The sequence below is a fragment of the Sapajus apella genome, unplaced genomic scaffold (genome assembly GCF_009761245.1).
Source record: "Sapajus apella isolate SASKATOON/1434 unplaced genomic scaffold, GSC_monkey_1.0 scaffold12, whole genome shotgun sequence".
NCBI classification, from domain to species: Eukaryota; Metazoa; Chordata; class Mammalia; order Primates; family Cebidae; genus Sapajus; species Sapajus apella.
In genome coordinates this window covers 32,293,713-32,318,495 of record NW_022436952.1, presented here as the reverse complement: position 1 = coordinate 32,318,495, position 24,783 = coordinate 32,293,713, and the positions used below count along the sequence as shown (strand labels likewise).

General features: G+C 46.6%; 2 protein-coding genes and 1 long non-coding RNA gene across 9 annotated transcripts in view; 1 reads left to right on the top strand and 2 right to left on the bottom strand.

Moving 5' to 3' along the window:
• Positions 1 to 20,955, bottom strand: part of MMP28 (matrix metallopeptidase 28) — a 40,709-nt gene extending 19,754 nt beyond the window's left edge. For 2 of the 4 annotated variants that reach the window (XM_032280847.1, XM_032280850.1), the window contains exon 1: positions 8,554 to 8,991. In XM_032280847.1, coding sequence (XP_032136738.1) covers positions 8,554 to 8,664 — 111 coding nt within the window. In that variant the 5' untranslated portion in view covers positions 8,665 to 8,991. Of the gene's footprint in view, positions 1 to 8,553; positions 8,992 to 20,318; positions 20,681 to 20,754 lie in introns of those variants that run through there. The other 2 variants (XM_032280849.1, XM_032280848.1) reach the window with 2 other exon arrangements.
• Positions 4,746 to 6,313, bottom strand: LOC116553392. Its single transcript, XR_004269737.1, has 2 exons — positions 5,095 to 6,313; positions 4,746 to 5,061 (listed from the first exon to the last, which is right to left on the bottom strand). It is a non-coding gene; the product is annotated as an uncharacterized LOC116553392 (long non-coding RNA).
• Positions 20,956 to 21,092: 137 nt separating the features above from the next.
• Positions 21,093 to 24,783, top strand: part of TAF15 (TATA-box binding protein associated factor 15) — a 34,229-nt gene continuing 30,538 nt past the window's right edge. For 3 of the 4 annotated variants that reach the window (XM_032280843.1, XM_032280844.1, XM_032280842.1), the window contains exon 1: positions 21,093 to 21,226. In XM_032280843.1, the coding sequence (XP_032136734.1) occupies positions 21,220 to 21,226 (7 nt within the window). In that variant the 5' untranslated portion in view covers positions 21,093 to 21,219. Of the gene's footprint in view, positions 21,227 to 21,620; positions 21,713 to 24,783 lie in introns of all 4 variants that reach the window. The other variant, XM_032280846.1, reaches the window with a different exon arrangement.

Sequence of the window (24,783 nt, the reverse complement as noted above, 5' to 3'; positions counted from 1 at the left end):
TCTCCTGGGGAGCTGACTCTCAACTAAGGAAAAGGTCAGACTTGCTGTTAAAAGAAAAAAGAAAAAAAAAAAAAAAAGAAAAAGAAGGTCAAACTGGGATTTCTCCTGTCTGCTCTACAAGAAAGTCCAGGTTAGAGCAGAGCAAAGATGTTGCTTAGGCGGTGGGCTCCGACTTTCAAATAGGGGCTAGGATCCTGTCTTCCATCACACCCAAAACAGGTCGTCTAACAGGCCACAGGCATTTGACAGGACTGAAGCATGTTCCTGAATAAAGACAAACATCGCCGGGCGCGGTGGCTCAAGCCTGTAATCCCAGCACTTTGGGAGGCCGAGGCGGGTGGATCACGAGGTCAAGAGATCGAGACCATCCTGGTCAACATGGTGAAACCCCGTCTCTACTAAAAAAAAATACAAAACATTTAGCTGGGCATGGTGGTGCGTGCTTGTAATCCCAGCTACTCAGGAGGTTGAGGCAGGAGAATTGCCTGAGCCCAGGAGGCGGAGGTTGCGGTGAGCCGAGATCGCGCCATTGCACTCCAGCCTGGGTAACAAGAGTGAAACTCTGTCTCAAAAAAAAAAAATAAATAAATAAAGACAAACATCTGCCACCAGAATGCTCTGGTTTCACCCTCTGGTTCCTGGGAGCTAGTAAAGGCCTCAGGACAGTGGGGTCGGCTCAGCTCCTTTCCTTTATTTTTGGGCAAAGGCTTCACCTTCCCTCTGTCCGATTCCCTTTCTTTTCTCCTTCTTTCCTTTGTCCTTAGTCTTTTTTTTAGTCAGAGTCTCACTCTGTTGCCCAGGCTGGAGTACAGTGGCGCAATCTCAGCTCACTGTAACCTCTGCCTCCTGGGCTCAAGCAATTCTCCTGCCTCAGTCCATGAGTAGTTGGGATTACAGGCATGCACCACCATGCGCGGCTAATTTTGTATTTTCAGTAGAGATGGGTCTTCGTCATGTGGCCAGGCTGGTCTCAAACTCCTGACCTCAAATGATCCACCCAACTTGGTTTCCTAAAGTGCTGGGATTACAGGTGTGAGCCACTGCACCCAGCCCCTTTGTCCTTAATCTTATAGTCACAAAGTTTTGTCTGGGTGTAACCTAGATACCTCTTGTTATAATTCCTGCTCCTTCCTCTCTCTCTCTCTCCCTCTCTCTCTCTCTCTCTCTCTCTCTCTCGACAGAGTCTTGCTCTGTCACCCTGGCTGGAGTGCAGTGGTGTGATCACAGCTCACTGCAAACCTCGACCTCCGGAGCTCAAGTGATCCTCATACCTCAGCCTCCTGAGTAGCTGGGACTATAGGCATGTGCCACCATGCCTGGCTAATTTTTAAACTTTTGTAAAGATGGAGTCTCTTTATGATGCCAAGGCTGATCTTAACTCCTGGCCTCAAGTGATCCTTCTACCCCAAAGTGTTGGAGTTACAGCCATCATGAGCCACTGTGGCCAGCCCTCCCTTCATTTTCTGTCCTTAAGGAAGATGGAAAACACCAGCCAGTCAGTCTCTATCCAGACCACATCTTTTACTCTTTCTCTAATGCCAAATAGCTATACTGAATGGACTCATGGTTCTCACTAGACTTGTGGGGCTAAGTTTAGGGCACAAAATAATGCCTTGATCAAGGGTGGGTTTAGGGAGATGTTGTGCAACCATCTCTTTCTGCTATGGTCATGCTTCTACTACCTCAAATCCTGGTAGATTTCTTCATTTCCAAATTGGCTAGACAAGTGCTTTTACACCAACTGTGGTCCTCTAGGACCCTTCAGAACCTCTTCTGCACTTCTATTCACCCTGTACCCATGAGTCACTGAGCTGAGTTCTTGGGAACGGCTTCCACACCCAGGCTTCTGGGTTTCTGACTCACAAAAAGTCAAATGAATGGCTCTGGGGTATGAGAAACAGACACTGCATCTGGGGGTGGATACTCCACAGAAGCTTCAGTGTCTCCCTGGAGAAATAAACTCTCCAGCTCCTTGTACTGGCACACTAGGAGTAGCTGTACAGATATAGCTAGACCACCCAGTGGAGGGCAGGTCCTGAAACTACTGCCTGGCTGTTCTAAAGAAGGTCCAAGCAAAGCAAGTGATAGAGAATCTGTGTCACCCAAGCACAGGACAGTGTCTGGTTTGGAACGGGAGTGGGGGACAGGGTGATGATGTCATCCATTAACTCTCAATCTTGCAACTCAGCAGTGCATGTTCTTCCTACTTCCCAGTGCTGTGAGCAGCTCTAGTTTTCCTGAGTGGGTAACAATGAACTCGTTTGTCCACAACACAGCTTTGTAAGCCGTTAGTCTCCTCCCTGGCAAAGCCCACTCCGGAAAGGCTTCAACTTTGTTACATTGTGTGCGCACAGGGAACACATAGATACACAGGGATACACACAGAGACTTGAGAACACAGGCACATCCAGACAGACAGACATGGACACAGAGGCAGACGATGTATGCTCACACATAGGCACACACTTATATAGAGGCACAAGCATACAGACAGATCAAAGCCAAACAGTGTTAGAGCTAGAGAGAATCTTAGAAGTCATTTAAGAAATTCAGCCCCGGCCGGGCGCGGTGGCTCAAGCCTGTAATCCCAGCACTTTGGGAGGCCGAGGCGGGTGGATCACGAGGTCAAGAGATCGAGACCATCCTGGTCAACATGGTGAAACCCCGTCTCTACTAAAAATACAAAAAATGAGCTGGGCATGGTGGTGCGTGCCTGTAATCCCAGCTACTCAGGAGGCTGAGGCAGGAGAATCGCCTGAACCCAGGACGCGGAGGTTGCGGTGAGCCGAGATCGTGCCATTGCACTCCAGCCTGGGTAACAAGAGTGAAACTCCGTCCTAAAAAAAAAAAAAAAAAAAAAGAAAAAAAAAAAAAAAAAGAAATTCAGCCCCCTTATTTTACAGAGTAGAAAACTGCAGCCAAGTGAAGGAACTACCTATGATCACACAGCTGTTTTGTATTAGGTCTTTCTTTCCTGTGCCCTTTTGTTTTAATGTGCTCTTTCTTCAGATTCTTAAAGTGGAAGATTAAACCATTGGCCTAAAACTTCTTTCTTAGAATAGGCATTTAAAGCTGTAAGTTTCATTTAAAGCACAAATATTGATTTGAAATGTTGTATTTTCATTATTATTCAGTTTCATTGCCCTGGTGATTTCTGAATCAACTCACAGGTAATTTAGGAGTGTGTTGTTTAATTTCCAAATATCTGGGGCTTTGCTAGATGTCTTATTGTTCTGATTTTTAAATTAGATTTGTTTTGGTAAGAAAATGTAATTTGCAACATTTAAAGTTTTTGTTTGTTTGTTTGTTTGATATCTCACTCTGTTGCAAAGGCTGGGGTGCAGCAGTGCGATCTTGGCTCACTGCAACTTCCACCTCCTGGGTTCAAGTAATTCTCCTGCTTCAGCCTCCCGAGTAGCTGAGATAACAGGTGTTTGCCACTATGTCCAGCTAATTTTTACTATTTGTAGTAGAGATGAGGTTTCACCATGTTGGTCAGGCTGGTCTCCAGCTCCTGACCTCAAATGATCCTCCTGCCTTGGCCTCCCAAAATGCTGGGGTTGTAAGTATGAGCCACTGCACCCAGCCTTTTGCAAAATTTAAATGTTTGAAATGGATTGAGACTTATTTTATGGCCCAGCCTATGGTCTCAGTTGGTAAATTATTGATATGCACTTGAGAAGAATGTGTATGTGGAGTTCTCAAGTATTGTTTTCTAACATCAATTAGGTCAAGGTTTACTGTATTGTTCAAGTCTGCTACATCCTTACTGATTCTTTTTTTTTTTTTTTTGTCTATTTGTTCTATTTATTATTGGGAGAGTGGTGTTAAAGTTTTCAACTATCCAGTTCCAAAAGGCCACATATAATATGATTCCATTTATATGAAATGTCCAGGATATGCAAATATATATACACAGAAATTAGTCTGTAGAAGCTGGGCATGGTGGCTCAAGTCTGTGATCCCAGCACTTTGGGAACCCAAGGCAGGCAGATCACTTGAGATCAGGAGTTCAAAACCACTCTGGCCAACATAGTGAAACCCCATCTCTCACTTCCCACTTGACTCATCCCATTTCCTATTTCACACCTGACATTTCCGATTCACAAATGTATTCATGTTTTTTTTTTTTTTTTTTTAATTTGTAGAGGCAGAGTCTCTCTATGTTGCCCAGGCTGGTCTCAAACTCCTTGGCTCAAGCAATCCTCCAGCCTCGGCCTCCCAAAGTGCTGGGATTACAGGCATGAGTCACCGTGCCCAGCCACAAATGTATTAATCTTACAGTAGTAGAATTCCATTTACCTGCCCCCACTTCCCTTGTGCCATTGTCATAACTGTTACTTTTACATGTGTTTTAAAGTCCAACACATGTAAAAGTAGTAGTTATAACAGTGGCACACCACCTGGCCAAGGGAAGTGAGGGTGGGTAAATAAAATTCTACTACTGTAGAATAGTAGAATCCCAGCCAGTAATTCCAGGACTTTGGAAGGCTGAGGCAGGAGGATTGCTTAAGTCCAGGAGTTAGAGACCAGCCTGGGCAACATGGGGAGACCTCATCTCTACAAAAACATTTTAAAATTAATTGTGCCTGGTGGTGCGTGTCTGTAGTTCCATCTACTCAGGAGGCTGAGGTAGGAGAATCACTTGAGCCCAGGAGATTGAGGCTGCAGTGAGCCATGATTGTACCACTGCACTCCAGCCTGGGTGACAAAATGAGACCCTGTCTCAAAAAATAAAAATAAAGTCCAACTTAAAATGTTATTATTTTGCTTTAAGCAGCCAGTTGTCTTTTACAGAAATTAGGACAAGGGAAAAAAAGTGTTTTATGTTTACTCATTTCCAAGTTTTGTTTGAGTAGGTCTGACTCTAGTTCATGGTCCTTACACCTAAAGCATGGCATTGCTGGTGTTTCAGATAGATGCCCAGGGTTTTAAAGAGATTTTTCCATTTTGGCTGGCCCAGACTGCCAATATCTTCCAGAACTGCTCAATTTCTCCAGTCTTTTTTCCTGTTCTCAATCACATAGCAGCTGTTCTCTGATAAGCGCCACACATTCTCACCTTACATGTGCTAGCACAGTCCCAGGCAAGGACTTGCAGTGAATTCCACACAGACCTATGGGAACCTCCTTCACTATAGCTCCTCCTCTGTGACGTGTCACTTCATGGATTCTAGCTACTTCAACAGCCCTGAACTCTAAGCTTTGTCACCTCAGCACAGCAGGACTGCTGTGTTCTGCTTGAGGTCTAGCTCCCTGCACTGTGGTCAGGAATTGTCTCCAAGCAAAGAGCTGGAGTAATTATGGGGCTCACTTTCTGGGTTTTCCTTTTGTGGATGGTTGTTCCCTAAATGACACAGCAATATCTCCCATTCCCATGTTCTTCTCACAATGTGACCTTAACACTCCTCCCAGCAGTTGTGAGGTCTATGGTCCCTCCTTGAACCTGGGAGTGGGCTGTGACTGCTCTAGCCAATGGAGTGCAGCAGAAGCAATAGTAGGTCATAAAAAGGATGTAGTTCCTGTCTCTTCTCCCCTCTCCCAAAACTCATGCCCAGGACCGGGCCACCATGTTATAAGGAAGCCCCAACTAGCCCACATGAACAGACCATGTGGATAGGCCCACGTGGAAAAGAACTGAGGCCACCAGCCAACAGCCAGTATCGACCGCCAGATATCTAAAGAAACTTCAGATGATTCCAGCCCCAGACACTGTAGAATGGAGACAAGCTGTGTCTCCCTGATGTGCCCTATTTGAAATGTTGGCTGACAGTATCTGTCAACTTAATAAATGGTTGTTTTACTTCACTAAGTTTTGGGGGTAATTTGTTATATAGTCATAGTAACTAAAATACTGTCTTTAGGAATTGCGGCTCTGTGCTGTCTGTTGTCCAATGCTGAAAATAGTTGCCTTACTTATTTTGTCCTGTATTGTTGTTGTAGGGGAGCCAGTCTTCAAGCCCAGGCTTTAAGCCGAAGCTCTGTTCTCTAAAGTAATGATAAAGATAATAACAGCATTGAGAGCAACTTCCTATTATAGACTGCTTTCCATGTACTATGAACTGTGCTAGGCATTTTACAGATGTTATTTCAATGAAACCATACAACAATCTTGTTAAATAGGCATTATTAACTCCCATTGTATGGAGAAGAAAACTGAGGTTCATAGAGGTTAAATGAGTTATCCATGGTTTACATATGGGTTTGTCTGGCACTGAAGCTCATGCAATTAACCATATATAGAAACACAGATATATGGTTTCTATATACATATACACACCTCTATGCAAATTCCCAACTGTGTGTGTATATATGTAATATATGTATACACACACACATACACGTGTACATGCATAGGCATATAGAGACACATACACACCCATTACACATTTCCAGAGTTTTGATTTGTTTGTTTTTTTTGAGACAAGAGTTTTGCTCTTGTCACCCAGGCTGGAGTGCAATAGCGCAATGTGGCCCATAACAACCGCTGCCTCCCAGGTTCAAGCAATTGTCCTGCCGCAGCCTACCAAGTAGCTGGGATTACAGGCATGTGCCAACATACCCAGCTAATTTTTATATTTTTAGTAGAGATGGGGTTTCACCATGTTGGCCAGGCTGGTCTCAAACTCCTGACCTCAGGTGATCCGCCTGCCTTGGTCTCCCAAAGTGCTGGGATAATAGACATAAGTCACCGTGCCCGGCCCATTTCCAGAGTTTTTATGCTTTAAAAATATTTTTTTGTTCTCAGAGCTAAAAATCCCCTTCCCCCAACTTATGTTCAATAGACTGAAAGAAACTCAATCTGCTAGATATTAAGTTTCCCAAGCATACCCCAATATGAAATTCTCTCCATCTGGGGCCTCCACAGGCATGGGCAGCAGAGATATGCCTCTGTTCCCTTGCCAAGGATTGCCTGGGACCCGAACTTGCAGGGAGGTGGAGTGAGACTCTTAACAAGACTTGGCTTGGCAGACAGAAGCCTTCTCCTGGGGCTGCAAGGACTCTGTACTTGATGTTGTAATAGTCGCAATAGAGAGAAACGAAGTGCTTCTCCGATTGTGCAGAGAAAGCAGAGAGCACAGAGGGGTGGAAGGCATCAAGAGATGATCCATTGTTGAGGCAGGGTCATTTCCAAATATTCCCCAGCAGTGATGGGAACTGGCTGATGGAAGGATGAGGCATTCAGACAGGGCCCTCTTCATTCTGCAGTTTCCCCAAATTCGGCTTGCCCTTCTAGGGAAAGGGAGTAGAGAGGATGTTGAGAAGCTTACAATGGGCAGTTTGAGGGCAGGAAAGAAGCTCTTAGAGAAGCAAGAGTTTCAGGGCAGAGCGTTGGGCTCAGTAATTCAGAACCTGTTCATATTTCAGACTGGTGCAGTGGCTCACGCCTGTAATCTCAACTTCCGGAAGCCGAGGAAGGCAGATCACTTGAGGTCCGGAGTTCGAGAGCAGCCTGGCCAACATGGTGAAACCCTGTTTCTACTAAAAATGCAAAAATTAGCCGGGTGTCATGGCGCGTGCCTGTAGTCCCAGCTACTCGTGAGGCTGAGGCACGAGAATCGGTTGAACCCGGGAGACGGAGGTTGCAGTGAGTCGAGATCGAGCCATTGCACTCCAGCCTGGACGACAGAGAGAGACTCTGTCTCGATAAATAAATAAATAAATAAAAATAAAAAATATAGAAAGAAAAAGAAAAGAAAGAAAAGAAAAAAGAAACCTGTTCATATCCCTTCTCCTTAAAATAGCAGAGGCCCTGGTCATCTTCTTGAGAAGAAGTAAGAACACAAGCAGACATGCTTCTTTGAGGAGGAAAGACGTGATACTGTTGTGTTATTACAATCACTTTTATCTAGAAAATAGACGCCCCATATCGATCCCCACCCCTACTTCACAAAAAATTCCCCGTGTGCAACCTACAGCAAACAGCTGCGTCCAAAGTAAGAAAATGGAAAGGGAGCTCTTTAAGGTTCACCTTCCTGCACCCTTCTGTCAAGTTCAGCCCTAAAGCCCCCTTTAAAGCTCATTAGAAGCAACTCGAGAGTATACTACTCTTGGCCATTTCACAGAAACTAGTTCTGAGCAGTTTAAATGGCTTGCCCAAGCTGATCAGCAGCAGCCCCTGGCCAGGAAGCCAGCGCTCTGTCCCGAGTCCGCGTCAGCCAGCCGTTCCCTCTCTACAGCACCAAACTGAGGCTTCCACACGGTTCGGGAGTATCCGACGAATGAACACCATTCTTCCCAGCCTAAGTGTATGAGGGAGAGCGGCACCATGCCAAACTGGGGTAGGAGGTCCCCTCTCGGCTCTCGCCGTCTGTTCGGTATTGTCTCGGTACCCGCCCCAGCTCATCAATGCGGATCCGCGTGCCTGTGTGGTTCCAGCCTGGCACGGGGAAAAAACTGCCCGGCTTTTTGTGTGCAAGTGTGAAGGGGTTGGAGGACAGGGGGAGGGTAACGGAGATTGTCCGCTCACAGGTGACTGCCCGGTGGCCGGACTGCAAAGTTCTGGCAGGTCTCAAGCACGCGCACCGCTCTCCGCCAGGTACACACCCCGTACCTCCGCCTCCTTGCGCAGCTCCTGGCCTCCGCGCTCCGCGGGCTGGGCGTCCAGGCGGCCCCACAGCAGCAGAGGCAGGGCGCGCAGCAGGAGGCCGACACGCGCGACCATCTCGCCGCCTCCGGTGTAGCCGGCTCGGGAGCTACTGCGCGCAGGGAGCCAACCGGCCTTCAGCCGCGCCCGGGACCCCGCGGATGAGCCGGCTCTGCGCTGCCCCCGCGCGGAAAGGGATTGTCCCGGGGGCTCGCCAGTGTCCCAGCTGCGCGCGGTGGGCCGCTCCTCCGCTGCGCTTCTCCGGGAGCCGGCCAGAGGTCGTCCTGCCCCGGCAGTGTCTGCCCGCGGGTCCGCCGGTCCCGGGGACCGAGGGAGGGAGGGAAAAAGGAAGGGCTGGCGGAGGGGGCGGAGGCCTGGCACTCCCGCCCCACCCACCCGGCTCCGCCGCTGGAACGCGCGGCGGTCCCTGAGCTTCCGTTCGCTGCACAGCCTCGCCCTGCGCCCGCCGCCGCCCTACGGATTGATCTTCTCGCCCGTCACCTCCAGTTGACCCGATCTGTCCAGGGAGGGTGAGGGAAGAAGGACCTTCTCCTGGCAAGCGTGGCTACCTACTTAAGACTTCGATGAAGAGAGGTCCTGGCCTACCTGAGGGTCGTTGATTATTTCAGCTGGGTGGGGAGTGAGACCCCCCCTCACCCAGGGTCCGGGTGTGAGAGAAGGAGCCCTGTGCTGGGATCAGAACTGGATTTGAGTTCCAGATTTGCTCCTTTGATAGCCCTTTGAGTACTGCCTCAGCCATGGCTGTGTGGCCTTGGGCCAGTCACTTACCAGCTCTGAACCCACTTTTCTCATCAGTAAATGGGGTACTAAGAATACCGATATCCTGTGACTGTTGGGGAGATTTAATGAGATAATAATGCCTGTAAATTACTGAGCAGGGTCCATGGCGTCACGCAGCGTGAACTTAATAACAGGTAGGCTGGGCTGGGCGCGGTAGCTCACGCCTGTAATCCCAGCACTTATGGGAGGCTGAGGTGGGCGGATCACGAAGTCAAGACATTGAGACCATCCTGGCCAACTTGGTGAAACCCCGTCTTTACTCAAAAATTAGCTGGGCGTGGTGATGCAGGCCTGTAGTCCCAGCTACTTGGGAAGCTGAGGCAGGAGAATTGCTTGAACCAGGGAGGTGTAGGGGGGGTGGGATTTGCAGTGAGCCAAGATCGGGCCACTGCACTCCAGCCTGGCAACAGAGCGAGGCTCCGTCTCAAAATAAGTGGTAGGCTGCAGCTGTGTGATCTTTGGCAAAGGATTTAACTACTTCCAACATCAGTTTCCTCATCGATAAAATGACAGCATACGATATTTAGTGCCCAGCGTTGCATGAGGATGAAAAGAGAAAATGAATGCATAGAGCCTGATTTTATATATCCCATAAGGATGGAGTGAAACGGTTTATGTGAAAGCCTTTGCTAAACCCATACTGGACAAAAAGTAAACTGTTTTTCTTACCTGTCTGTGTAACTGAGAGCTGGTTGCTGTCTCACTTCTAGACTCAATTCACTACTTCGTAAAATGCAAATGGCAAATGATACTGAGCTCTGGGGGTCACTGTGGAATTAGATGAGTTAATATGTGTAAAAATAATCTGGAATCCACAAAGTGCTGAACAAAAATAATGCTGTGTTCTAGCCCTAAGGCTCAGGGCCTCGGTATCACACAGTGTTTTTGTACTATTTAGAAAAATACAACACGTTTGTGGAGGAATTGGAAAAAGTTATTTTAATAGACATTTTATGTATATATGTATGTATGTCTGTATGTATGTATTTTTAATACGGAGTCTTGCTCTGTTGCCCAAGCTGGAGTGCAGTAGCATGATCACAGCTCACTGTAGCCTTGACCTTCAAGGCTCAAGCAATCCTCCCATCTCAGCCTCCTGAGTAGCTGGAATTGCAGGCATGTGTCACCATGCCCAGGTGATTTTTTAATGTTTTATAGAAAAGGAATGGAGAGATTCTGCCCGGAGAAAGAATTGGCAAACCTAGGTCAGACTCCAGCTTGGCCCACAGTGTCCTTACCAACTGATGATCATCAGAGCTCCCTGCCTAAAGCAGGGTTATCTAGCCTGTCAAAATCCATCCATTGGTAAAAGTCACCATATGTCATGCCATACCTGTAACCACAAACACATAGACACACACACACACACACATTCTCTCTCTCTCTCTCTCTGTTTCTCTATCTCTCTTGCGTTCTCTCTGTCTCTTTCCTTCTCTCTCTCTCTCAGGTTGCCAGATGAAACAGAGGATGCCCAATTAATCTTGAATTTCAGATTAATGATGAATAATTTTTTAGTATAAGTGTCCCAAATATTGCATGGCACCCAGTTACTTTTTAAATTATTCATTAATCTGAAATTCAAGTTTAACTGGAGTCCTGAATTTTTATGTGCTAAATCTAGTAATTCTATCTCACTCTCCTTCAGAATTTCCCTCCCCAAGGTACATTGCAGCGTTTTGCTTGAATCAGCAGCCATGTTACAGTCTGTTGTTTTTTGGGGGATGTGGGTTGGGTACCGGGTCTTGCTGTGTTGCCCATGCTGGTCTCAAACTCCTGGGCTCCAGTGATCCTCCTGAGCAGCTGGGACTACAGGAGTGCACCACTGTGCCCACTTCACAGAAGGAATAACCTTCCTACTAGTTGCCTGGCAAGATTGGAAGCTCTCTAGGAACAAGGGGCAGGCCAGCCTCGTGTCCACTATCTCTGGGGCACCAACCCAGGCAGGGATGCTCCTTACAAATGTGCACAGGGCAACCTCAGAGCACGGGGACATAGATGGCAAAGAGATCTATCCTCAATTCCAGACACACTGTGGCTACCTGACAGGGATGTGTCTGCACATCCTTTTTCTCGTTGGTCTGCCCAGAGAAGAGCCTTTTCTAGATGGGTATGCCCAGGATGGATACTCCTTTTTCATTGGTTGGTTGGAAGGTGAACAGGGCCTGATTCCAATTAGTCTCCCTCAAAGAAATGCCTGTTTCTTTTTATTTTATTCTTTAGAGACAGGGTCTCGCTCTGTCACTCAGGCTGGAGTGCAGTGGCATAATCAGGGCTCACTGCACCCTTGATCTCTCAGGCTCAAGCCATCTCCCGCCTCAGCCTCCAGAGCAGCTGATACTATAGGACACACCACCACACCCAGCCGGGGATGCCTGTTTCTAAAATGTCTATTCTGGCTGGGAATGCCTGCTCTAAAATGTCTATTCCGACCGGGCATGGTGGCTCATGTTTGTAATCCCAACACTTCAGGAGGCCGAGATGGGAGGATCACTTGAGCCCAGGAATTCAAGACCAGCTTGGCCAACACAGTGACACACACTATGTCTGTGTCACATCCCAGAGGTTCTCCATTTCAGCTTCACTGGGAAGAGAGAGGAAGAGAAATCATGGTTCTCTAGAGGGCTAAATGTCTGGCAGGAGCTGGGCTTGGCCATTTGGAAAGCTGACTCTGCCTCTCTCTATACCTCAGCCTAGCTCTGGTCTCTGAACCCCTCAAACTAGTGCCACTGTGCATTTGAAAGTTTACTTTCTCTGTTTTCCTTTTGTGTTCTTGGTTGGATGATGATGATGATGATGATTATTATTATTATTATTATTTCTGAGACAGAGTCTTGCTCTGTCGCCAGGCACCAGGCTGGAGTGCAGTGGCGTGATCTCGGCTCACTGCAACCTCTGCCTCCCGGGTTCAGGCAATTCTCTTGCCTCAGCCTCCTGAATAGTTGGGACTACAGGCGTGCGCCACCACGCTCAGCTAATTCCTGTATTTTAGTAGAGACGGGGTTTCACCGTGTTGGCCAGGATGGTCTCGACCTCTTGACCTTGTGATCTGCCTGCCTCAGCCTCCAAAGTGCTGGGATTACAGGTGTGAGCCACCGTAGTTGAATTATTTTATCCCATCCTTTCTTCTCCCTATGCCATCTTTACATGTGGTCACCTTGAAGTACCATCCATACTTGAAACTGCGTGCAAGAATTTATGCAGAACAAAGATTTCTCCCCCCATACGCTCACCCTGGGCTTCAACCCTGCCTTTGCATAGGATGTCTCTGTTTCCCAGGAAGATAACACATTTCCATTATTTGAACTTGGGTAGCAGGAGGCTCCGGTTCCCTTCTTCCTCTGAAGATTACTCATAAATCCCAGAGCACCAAATGCTGTGATCTTCAAAATCCAGGGGCCTGTGAAGCCCCACAAGTGACCTGCTATATGTTTTCAGTGTCTAGTACACATCCTGAGCCAAAATTACTTTGGATGGAGTGGGGAGGGTGGGCAGCAGCTTGCTGTGTGGATGCTGGGAGGATGGGAGGGGGTCCAAGGAGAAAAGGAAGATGAAAGCAGGGCAGTTCATTGAAAAGAGACTGAGTTCATAGCAAGGGTATCTGGAGAGTGACTGGAGAATGGTTTTGGATCAGGGATTCTCAAACCATGACCCAAAGATTACCCACATCCAAAATAATACTGTGGTGGCAAGTCCCTATGTTAATCCAATACCGTTATTTCCTCCTCTGTTGGGAATGGGTATGAGGAGTTGGAACAAATGATAATGATTAATACCAGTTGAGAAATTAACATGGGCCACTTATGTGCTATGTGCTTTTACATAAATCATGTAACTGACTCTTTGCAACTTCCTTATGAGAAACCTACTATTATAAGCATCCTAATTTTAAAGATGAGGAAACTGAGACACAGAGAGATTGTATCACTTGTCCAGAGTCACAATTTTTTTTTTTTTTTTTGAGATGGAGTCTCACTCTGTCACCAGGCTGGAGTGCAGTGGCACGATCTTGGCTTACTGCAACCTCCCCCTCCTGGGTTCAAGAGATTCTCCTGCCTCAGCCTCCCGAGTAGCTGGGATTATGGGCTGCCACCATGTCCAGCTAATTTTTGTATTTTAAGTAGAGACAGGATCTCAGCATGTTGGCCAGGATGGTCTTTATCTCTTGACCTCATGATCCGCCTGCCTTGGCCTCCCAAAGTACTGGGATTACAGGCATGAGCCACCGCACCTGGCCCAGAGCCACAAATCTTATAATGGAATCTGTAATTCAACCTGAATGCTCTAACTCCAGATTTGGGGCCTATAAATACTACACTGTCCTGCCTCAAGTCAAATTTATAAAATGTGATTCTTAGATCACCTGCATTGAATCACCTAAAAAATTCAGATTCCAGAGCCCTACTCCAGACCTACTGAATCACTAATTACTAAATACCAACTTCCAGGAGGAAGACAGGTTTCCCAGGGTCTGTTTCTTTCCTTCCTTCTCTCCCTGTTTTGGCTGAGCAGATTCCTGACCCAGCTTGGCTGGGAGTTCTCTTCACACCTCTTCTTCAAAGAGAGCTGCTTCTCCTCCCTCCTTCTCTCTGCAATGGGGCTTGGCTTAGATCCACAGTACCTCCCAGCCTTCCCAGAGTGGACAGGATTCTGTGGAACTCATGCCAGGGCCCAGGCATGTTGCCTGCCCAGGGGTGTGTCTGGCAGCTGCTGCTTCCCAGCCATTCCTCCTGTTCCGACAGAAGGCAACAGCAGGACCCCTTGACTCAGGCAGGATGTGTCAACCTGCACAAGGTTCCTCTGGGCCTCAGTTTCTCTCTTCATAATATGAGGAACAATCAGCTTTGTCTCTGTCCCTTCCTCCTCCCCGGGAAGTATGTGGAACATGAAGTAGCTTTTCTCAGGAAGAATTCTGGGCTCCGGAGAGAGATACTCAAGAGAAGGCCAGCGTCAAAACACATAAGCAGAGGAATAATTAGCAAAATGAGGACACGAGTTAGGTTGGGAGAGCTGAAGAGGACGCTTTCCTGAGTTGTGAGGACTTTTGCTGTGATCATTTAAATTCATTTTTGACCATAGCCTCTGCATTGTTAGCTGTGATTCAGTTCCAGAAGCTCTGACTCTATCAACCATCTCTGCCTCTGGAAGGGAAATATCCTCTCTCTGGCACATGGGGATATGGTCTCAGCAGTGTGGGTCACATTCACAGGCATACCTTGCTGTCTGCCCCCCTGTACATATACACACACGCTCATATAGGACTGGAAAAAGTAAGACATTTGGAGCAAGGTAGACCTGGGGTTGAATCTCAACTTTTTTGCATTCTGTGTGACTTTTGCAAGTCAACTAACCTTTCTGAGTTTCTGCTATTATAAAATGGGAGGGAAATAATTCCTGCCTTTTCTGCTATCTTATGTACAATAGGGAACAAGTTAGACAATTAGAAAGTGTTAAATCCAGCTGCATGCACTGGTTCACGCTTGTAATCCCAGCACTTTGGGAAGCCAAGGTGGGCAGATCACTTGAGATCAGGAGTTCAAGACCAGCCTGACCAACATGGTTAAACCCCATCTCTACTAAAAATACAAAAATCAGGCCAGGTACAGTGGCTCACACATTTAAATCCAGCACTTTGTGAGGCCGAGGCAGGTGGATCACTTAAGGTCAGGAGTTCGAGACCAGCCTGACCAGTATAGTGAAACCTCATCTCTACTGAAAAAAAATACAAAAATTAGCCAGGCATTGTGGCAGGCGCCTATAATCCCAGTGATTCGAGAGGCTGAGGCAGAATTGCTTGAACCCGGGAGGTAGAGGTTGCAATGAGTCGAGATTGTACCACTGCCCTCCACCCTGGGCGATAGAGCAAAACTGTCTTAAAAAAAAAAAAAAAAATTAGGTGGGTGTGGTGGCAGGAGCCTGTAATCCCAGCTACTCAGGAAGCTGAGGCAGGAGAATTGCTTGAACCTGAGAGATGGAGGTTGCAGTGAGTCAGGATCGTGCCACTGCACTCCAGGCTGGGCAACAGAGTAGACTCTATCAAGAAAGAAAAGAAAAGAAAAAGAAGGAAAGAAAGAAAGTGTTAAATCCTACAAAGTGCTGGATATTAGGTGCACAGACCCGAGGGCACATTTATGTATTCTGTGCACAGGTTCACAATGGAGCACATTCACATCCAAATGACATACACAAACCTGTCCCAGGATAGTCACAAGAGCACCTCCTCTTCTGGCAATGAGCTCTGTATCAGAGCAGCCCCATCTTCCCTAACTCTCATGATGGTCTAGCAGGGCGTCAGCCTCTTCTGATTTGTTTTTTACTCACACCAGGACCCAGGGGACTTGCAAGGAGCACAATAAAAGGCTGGCCAATCTGGCACTTTGCCCCACTTCCCTTCCACATAAAGGCTGTCTAACCACCAGGCATCTGGACTGAAAGGCTGGGCCAGGACCTGCTCAGCATCTGCTGCTTTGCTTAAAAGACCTGCTAACAGGAAAGTGTCTGGTTCCTTTCCACCCCAAACAGGAAGCGCCTGCCAGTGTTGGGAGGATGGGATAGCCTGGTCATTTACAAGGAGCCTCCCCCTCCTGCACTGGAGCCTCAGAGTAATCATCCTGGCAGGGCTGCTCTCTAGGAAAGCCAGGGGAGAAGGGCTTCAGGGAAGCCTTCAATGGGCTGGGGGTGGGGTGGTGACAACAGCTACACACTGCCTGTGGCACTTGGCACCAAGTGGCTGTCATTTTTTTCAACAAACACTCACTGAACACTTACTCTGTGACTGTGGGAGACATAGGGAAGTCCTAGATAAGGCCTTTGATCTTGAGGAGTTTAAAGACAAGACAGAAAGAAAAGTCATGTTTTTTTTTTCTTCCCATTTATTTATTCATCTATTGCATACTATTGTTTTTTCCTTCTTAAAAATGCCTACTGTTGGGCTGGGCATAGTGGCTCACACCTGTAATCCCAGCACTTTGGGAGGCCAAGGCAGCTGGATCACCAGGAGTTCGAGACCAGCGTGGCCAACATGGTGAAACCCCATCTGTATTAAAAATACAAAATTATCCAGGTGCGGTGGCACATGCCTGTAATCCCAGCTACTTGGGAGGCTGAGGCAGGAGAATCCCTTGAGCCTGGAAGATCGTGCCACTGCACTGTCTGGGTGACAGAGTCAGACTCTGTCTAAAAAAAAAATGCCTACTATTTCAGGCATTGTGCTGGGCACTGGACATTCACAAAGGAATTATGCAACCCAACTAGAGAGCAAACAGGCAAGGCAATGCAAGCCTTGAATTATGCGGTACAATTGTGAGTTCCAGAGGATTTCAAAAAAGGCAAAAAATCATCATGGTCTGGTTTTTACCTTGGTCAGAGCAATAACCTTTCCCTGCCCTCTAGAGTCTATGCTTTAAACAGCAGGCAGAGTAATCCTGGTAAAACAGGTCAGATCTTGCAGGGTCTCTCTGCTCAAATGGCTCCCTCTAATGGCTTCCCCCTCACTCTAAGTGAATCCTTACAATATCCTTATAAGGTCCTACACCAGTGGCAGGAGGGTTGGGGAAGCCAAGCAGGGTATGGAGGCAACTCAGAAATGATCAACAGCAAGATGACTATAAGCTGTAGGTGCGGGGGACAAAGGGAGGAGGCAGGTTACCACGGCCAAGGAGCCAGGGTCACCAATGGAAACTGGAGCTCTGAGACCTCCCTGACGCAGAGAGCAGGAGGAGAGATAACCCACCTCTCTCTTCTTCCTCTCTTCTTCCACCCAATTTCCCACCAGGTCTCTCACTGGCCAATTGAAGCTGAAAGATACCGCCTGAGGGACTTTCTGAAACTGAAACAAGGCAACCCTGCAGGGGTCAGCTCCCCTGTGAGGACAGGAAGAATCGATCCAGGGCCAACAGGCCCAGTACCAAGACTTTCTCAGAGACATTCTGCTAAAGCTGATGTGTAAAATGTACCTGCTGTCTTCCCTAAATATGCAGACTGAGGCCAGCAAAGTGGATATAAAGGGAGCAGGATCTGCAGCATGAAGCATGCCTGGGTAATGGCAGGGTACAGTAGCTCACGCCTGTAATCCCAGCACTTTGGGAGGCCCAGGTGGGCGGATCACCTAAGGTTGGGAGTTCCAGACCAGCCTGGCCAAGAAGGTGAAACCCCGTCTCTACTAAAAATACAAAAATTAGCTGAGTATGGTGGCCCACACCTGTAATCCCAGCTACTTGGGGGGTTAAGGCATGAGAATCGCTTGAACCCAGGAGGTGGAAAGCTGAGATTACGCCACTACATTCCAGCCTGGGCAACAGAGTGAGACTCTGTCTCCCAAAAACAAAAACTAAAACCAACAAACAAAAAATGCCTAGGTGAAGATGAAAGTTTGTTGCAGATAACCATTCCCAGTGGAATCACTTCCAGGCAAAGGCCTGAAAGGCAGGAGGGCACAGGATTCAATCTATGAGTCAGTCTGTAGTAGAGAAGGACCCTTGGAAAGAAGCCCCGAAGCAATACAGATCTGGGAGGAGTTGTTTCAAGTGTGGGAGACCAAGGACACTGGGAAAAGAACACTGAGCATTGTCCCAAGGCCTGGGCATGTGTTCTCATTAGCTGTGTGAACTTGCTCAAGGATTTCACCTCCCTGAGCTGTGGGGTCCTAATCGACCAAATGTGGATAGCAGCACTACCTGTTTCATAGGCCCATGCTAGAACTAATGGATATAGAAAATGTCAGTCCTTTGATTAAATTCCTCAGGAGTTCCCCATTGTTTTAAATTTAATGTTCAAACCCCTCTGTAAGGCACAAATGGCTCCTTGGAATGTGGCTTCTGCCTACTTCCTTCACTCCATTTATTACAACTCCTCACTCTTGCAACTCCACAGACCACCCAGACTGAACCACTTGCAATTCCAAGAACTTTGCCCTCTCCCAGACTTTGCAAATTTTTCTGTCTGAAGCAAAATGTTCCTGGTATATCCTCACTGCCTAATTCCTGTACTTTCTTCAGAGTTCAGTTTAGGGGGTACCTCCTGCAGTTTAGGGGGCGCCTCCTGCAAGTCTTCCTTGATACTACCCACGCTTCATGTAGGCAAGGGGCTTTTTTGTGTTTTCAGAGCACACTCTACATCCTACAATCCCAGCACATCCGGCAGTTGATGAAATCATTGATTCGTCACTGTGATGAAATCACAGGTTCGGCAGGACAAGATGGAGTTAGTGTGGGTCCTGATGTGTGGGTGGCAGCAGGTCAGCAGGCTCTGCGGCCTGCAAGACTATCTACAGACTTTTTTCAGGGCAAATGATGTGAGGGTTGGTACATTAGTGGGGAAGACAAATGTGGAAACAAATACTACGAAGACAACAAGAAACTTTTTGGGACATGGATGGAGCTGGAGGCTATTCTCCTTAGCAAACTAACAGGAACGGAAAACCAAATACTGCATGTTCTCACTTACAAGTGGGAGCTGAATGATAAGAATTTGTATGTACAAAGAAGAAAACAACAGACACTGTAGTCTACTTGAGTGGGAAGGATGGAGGAGGGAGAGGAGCAGAAAAGATAACTATTGAGTACTGGGCTTAATACTTAGGTAATGAAATAATATGTACGGCAAACTCCTGTGACACATGTATCTGTGTAACAAACCTTCACATGTACCCCCAAACCTAACATAAAAGTTAAAAAAAAGAAAAAAGAAATCACAGGTTCACACTGTCACTGTTATGAGACAGTAGTTCCTGGAAGACAGAGGCTCTCCTTCCTATTTCTCTCTCTCCAAGGACTTCCAGAGCCTGTCACGTAGTAAACCTCCAGAAATGGCAGTTGAAGGAGGAGTGAGTGAACAAAGGGTGGTACAAACTTAAGGAGTTGATGAGCAACACTTTTGGTACTTCCTTCTTTCAAAATAATTCTCAAAATAAATAAATAAATAAATAAGAACAACTCTCTAGGTCCCTCCAGGGATCTTCTAGGATTACCTCTTCCTCTCCCCTCCATAACCCAATTCTCTTCTGTTGTACATGGCCATCTCCTCTGCTGGACTGCCTTCCTCAATATATATGTTAAACGGTTTAATGGTTTTTAGTCATGAAAGAATTTTTATTCCTTTAGTCTGGCTTGTTTGAACTTGTCTAGAGCATTCTGTGACCCTCTCTATCTAGAGTTGAGGGTACAATCAGTGTGGGTATAATGGGGAGACATGATCTCCTGTCTTTTTTCTGATCAGAAGGCATTAACTCTGAACTTACTTTTCACCTCCATTGCAACCTGCACCTCCTTCTGTTCCCTATCACAGTCAATGACACTACCACCAGGGCCCCGTGTCTATGCAGGAAACCCAGAATTCACTCCAGACCTCTTCTCTCTCCACTACTTCCTCCCACCCAGGTGATCACCAGCTCTTGTCTAGTCTACCCTGGAGTATCTCTGGGATCACTTCACTTACCTCTGTCTCTACAGCTACTACCTAAGTCCAGGGCACTATCATCTCTCACCAAAATTATAGCACTGGCTATCTAATTGGTCTCTGCTTTTAAGCAACTCTCATCTCTTTGCATTTTTCATTTGGCAGCCAGAAAATACAATCTGATATGACTCCTCTCCTATAAAATCCTCTGGTGAGTAGTTCTCATTTCCTTCAAGATAAAATGCAAATTCTAATGCACTTGACAAGGCCCCAGCTATTTAGTTCCCTCCTTTTTGGGCATCATCTCCTTCTACTCTCCCCTTGAAGAACTACTTGTTTCACAACTAGTCTGCAAAGTACTTTGCTCACTTCTTCACTCGGTCAACTTCTGCACATCACCTAGGGTTTGGCTCAGATACCATGCCCTCCCAGAAAACGTCTTTGCTGACTCTGAGCTTTGCCAGCCCGTTTCCTGCTACAGAGCCCAAGGGGCCTTAGGTCCACCCCTCTGGGCCGTGCAGTATTCTGGTTAAACTCACATGCAATGGCGTCGCGTTACCAGGCTTCAAATTTCGCCTTGATCGTTTACAAGCTGTACGACCTAAATCAAGTGAATTCTGTCTTCTCATCTGCAACATGGGGAAAATATTTCATCAGTCTGCTGTGAGAATTAAATGAGATGATGTAAGGTGCCTGACAATTAAGAGTCAGCTATTATTACAGTGCTGAAAATAAAAGCTCGATCCCCCCCGCCCTGCCACATTATCAGGGTCAAGTTTGTGTACGATTTCGTCTTAATGCACCCTTTTGTTCCAGCATCCTCTTGTCTGCTACTCGGCGAAGACAGTTACAACAAACCTGGAGGCGACCAGGTACGCGAGCTGGTCACGACTGCCGGTCCCCAAGCTCCCCGACTCCGAACGCCCCCAGGTGGCCCAAGCACTCTGCAGCAGAAGCGAGCCAGCTAGGATGTACCATTTGAAATTGTAGGGGCAGAAAGGCCTTGCATAAACAAATATTCTGTGTTTATAAGGTCCCTCCTCTTTCGCTTCCTAACCTCAAATTCCATTACACCCAATAAAGTGAGAAATAGGATTGTAAATAAAACGGAGAGAGTAGGTTCCGTTTCCTCCCCGATCGTAAGAGTGGCATTGGTACTTTCTCCTCTCAGTTCCCTCTCAATAATGGTACGGCTAGCGGAGGGGGGAATAGAGGGGACAGGGAAGGCCTCAGGGCTCGGCGGCTGGTGCTAGTGCAGAAACACCCCTCCTGCCGCGGCGCTGTGGTACCACCCGCTGTCTGCTGATTGGCTGCCGAGGCCCCGCAGTCCGCCTCAGCCCGCCGCGCCACCCCCAGTACATCTCCGGCCGCCGCGCCGCCTGGCTTTCGTATTCCTTGTTCTCGGCGGGCTGTGGGGCCTCCGCGCCGCGGCCGTTAGTCATGTCGGGTAGGTGACTCCTTCAGTGAGCAGCGGCAGCGGCGAGAAGGGCCTGGCGGGGTTGGGCTGTCTTCCCGCCCACCGGAGGGCCCTGAGGGGAAGCCTCCGGCCCCGAGGGAGGTTTGGGGTGGGGGGGCGGCCGCGGCCGCCGCCATGTTGGACTGGAGGCACGCACGCTCCCAACGCTCTCCGGCTGCAAATCACGGCGGGAGCGCCGCGGGCCTCTTGTCTTTTGACCCTGTCCTTGGAACTTGAGGAGACTTGCCGTTCCCGGGGGAGGGTGTGTGTGAGTCGGGGGGCGGAGGCCGTCTACGCCATCGTAGGGGCGGGGGGAGCTGAGATGAGAGCATCAGCCTCAGAGAAGCGGTGCTTCTGGTTCTCCGCTCCGCCTCGGATCTTTCAGCGAGGCCTCGGGCCAGTCATCTCGCCGCCTCGTACCTCAGTTTTCCCATCCGTGAAGTGGAGCTGGGCCTGCCTGACTCACCCATTCATCAGGTGGGGGCCTTGACGCTCTGGGAGCCCTTTCAAAGGACGTTGCCTTACACGAAATCGTACTTATCGTTATTCACTCTGCAGTAACCACCCGGATTTGAGCTGGGGTGTTTACATAGTAATTCAGCTTCCTCTTTACCCTTCTGCCATTCGTCTTCCCCTCCAGTTTATCTCCTGAAAGAGCTTGAAAGTGAGCCTTGTCCATTATTGATAAGCTTCTGTAGGTATCTGTGGCATTTCCCTTAAAACAGGCAGACCAAAGGCAAGACATCTCCCCCCTCACCCACCACGAAGCAGTTAACTTGGCAGAGGCCACCCGTTGTGTGGAAGAGAAAGAGAGGCATTGGTCTCTTCAGGACAGCCAGTTTGAATCCTGCTAAACCAGAATAAAAAGTCTAGCACATGGATGTCCTCTTGATTTAGCAGACCTGGCTGATCACACAAGGTCCTCTGTTGTCAGGCTGCATCACGGGCCGCAGAGACCCAGGTGTCTATCTGCTTGCTACATCATGAGAGTTAGATACCACTTTTCTGCTGGAAATACAGAACATAGCCTGAGAAGCCGTGTGGTTGAGGTGAAACATATGCCTTTTGCAGTCTTACATTTTTAGTAAGGGCAAACCTACCTAGTGTTACAAAGCCAAACAAAAAACCCCAGGTACCCAGTCTTGCAGGTTAGAAATATGTGACTAAAAGGAAGCATTGATCTGAGGAGACTACAGATTAGCGGGAATGATTGGACAGGAGCATGGTATACATTGCTTAGATTAATGTTGATATTTAAGGAGCCAGGATATTGGTTTGTTTTTGATGAGCGCCCTTCTACTTCATGTAAGATGCTGTAAACTGCACTTCCCTCAGTTTCTGGTTAATTCTTGTTCAAACAAGGAATAATTTCTTATTCCAAAGTAGATGTTGGTACGTTATAGGACACCTTCACAAGGGTGTATCATCTACCCTGGTTTAAACAGAAATTAAAACGCAAGTTTTAATGGATTCAGTGCTCATTAAAAACTTTTAGCCTGTCTTGATCTTTAACATAATTATTAGTTTAAAACAGTGGCTTCTGTGGAAAATTGAAAGTTTTAGTGGTTTGCTATTTGTAAAATACAGGCTTTTTTGTGTATCATAGTAGCATATAAGTTGACTTAATGATTAGTACTGATCTTCAAGTTACTAAGACATCAGGTATTTGTTATTTTGTAATCTGAGTTTTAAAAAAATACCGAAATTGGCTTTTCGATGTGTAAAAAGGACTACTTATTAGATGCTTGTTTTTAAATTAACAATTAAAGCTAGACTATTTAAATTCTTAGGCTTGGTATACTATTTATATGTTTTGTAATAAGTGTATAAAAGTAATACCTTTGACTTTGTATAAAAATAATGCTTTTGACTTGTGCTTTGATGAATGTTTATTAAAATCCCGTAAACGACTAATGCCATTAATAATTTTAGTTAAGTCCTTTAAGCATTCCAGACTACACTTGTAAATTTAATATATCAAATTGACTCAACCACTCCAAAAAACCTAATAAAACAGAAGCACTTAAGTAATCAATAAATCAAAATTGTAGAAATTATAAGTCAGACATTCAAATACTGTTTACAAGTGTGACTTACCTAACACCTTACAAATTCATATTACAAATATAATAACAGTTATACACATAAAAATTACGAAGTCAGGATAACTGCTCATTCTGGCAGTATGGCAGACCACGATTAATTTGAAAATCTATCTACAAACATTAAAAAAAAAATGCAAAAACTAAGGGCAAACCCCCACTGCCAAAAATGAAGTAGAAGCCGTCATGGTAGGCAAAGAGCTAACTTGCCAGGTACCCTGGAGGGGAAGGTGTACACTTCTTAGAGACCTGGGTTTTATTGCTCAAGTAACTACATAAGGATTGGAGATGAAACATACGGACCATTAATGCCAGGTAAAGAGAACTGAGACTCTTAACATAAATTCTAGACTTACATGTTACAGAGTTCAGGGACTGTTTGTTCTGTGAAGGAATGAACTGGAAAAAACCTTAGTACCAACATAAGAGATGACAAGGTAGCATGGACATTTAGGCTCCAGGGAACCTTAAGACAAATTAATGTAAAAATGGTTTCTGGGCTGGTAATACCCTTGGTGTACCTGTTAAAAATGTTAAGAATCTTTTCTGGAGGAAATTTCACAGTTTAGATACAAGGAATCTCAGATAAAGCAAGCCTTGCAAAAGATGTGTTCACAGTAAAAAAATCACAGAGCTTTAGGAAACATTTCACCTAAATGAGAGTCACTGACAAACTGAATTAAAGCCTCTAACAGATTATTTGAGAAAATATTTTTCTGTTTAAAATTGTTAAAAAAAAAAAAAAAAAAACCAAAGGAATCAACCCTAAGATCAAGGTGTTGACTGGGCGTGGTGGCTCACACCTGTAATCTCAGCACTTTGGGAGGCCAAGGCTGAGGGATCACCTGAGGTCAGGAATTAGAGACCATCCTGGCCAACATGGCAAACAAAACCTTGTCTCTACTGTAAATTAGGGAAGCAACGTGATGGGCACCTGTAATCCCAGCTACTTGGAAGGCTGAGGCACAAGAATCCCTTGACCCTGGGAGGCAGAGGTTGCAGTGAGCTGAGATCATGCCACTGCACTCCAGCCTTGGCAACAGAGCAAGACTGTCTCAAAAAAAAAAAAAAAAAAAAAAAAATCAAGATGTTAATAAAACAAGCCACATAGATTTGAAAAATAATCAAAATGTTTAGAATTAGAAAAAGTGAATATGTTGGATAGTAGACTTAGCAGAAGAAAGAATTACAGATATGATGGATGTGATTTATCTTTCAGATGTGGAAAATAGATGTGACCTTCCAGAATTCAATTCGGGGGTTAAGATATGAAAATGAAAGATTGGGCATGGTGGCTCACGCCTATAATCCCAGTACTTAGAGAGGCTGAGGTGGATGGATCACTTGAGCCCAGGAGTTTGAGAACATCCTGGACAACATGATAAAATCCCATTTCTACAAAAAATACCAAAAAAAAAAAAAAAATCAGCTGGGAGTGGTGGTGTG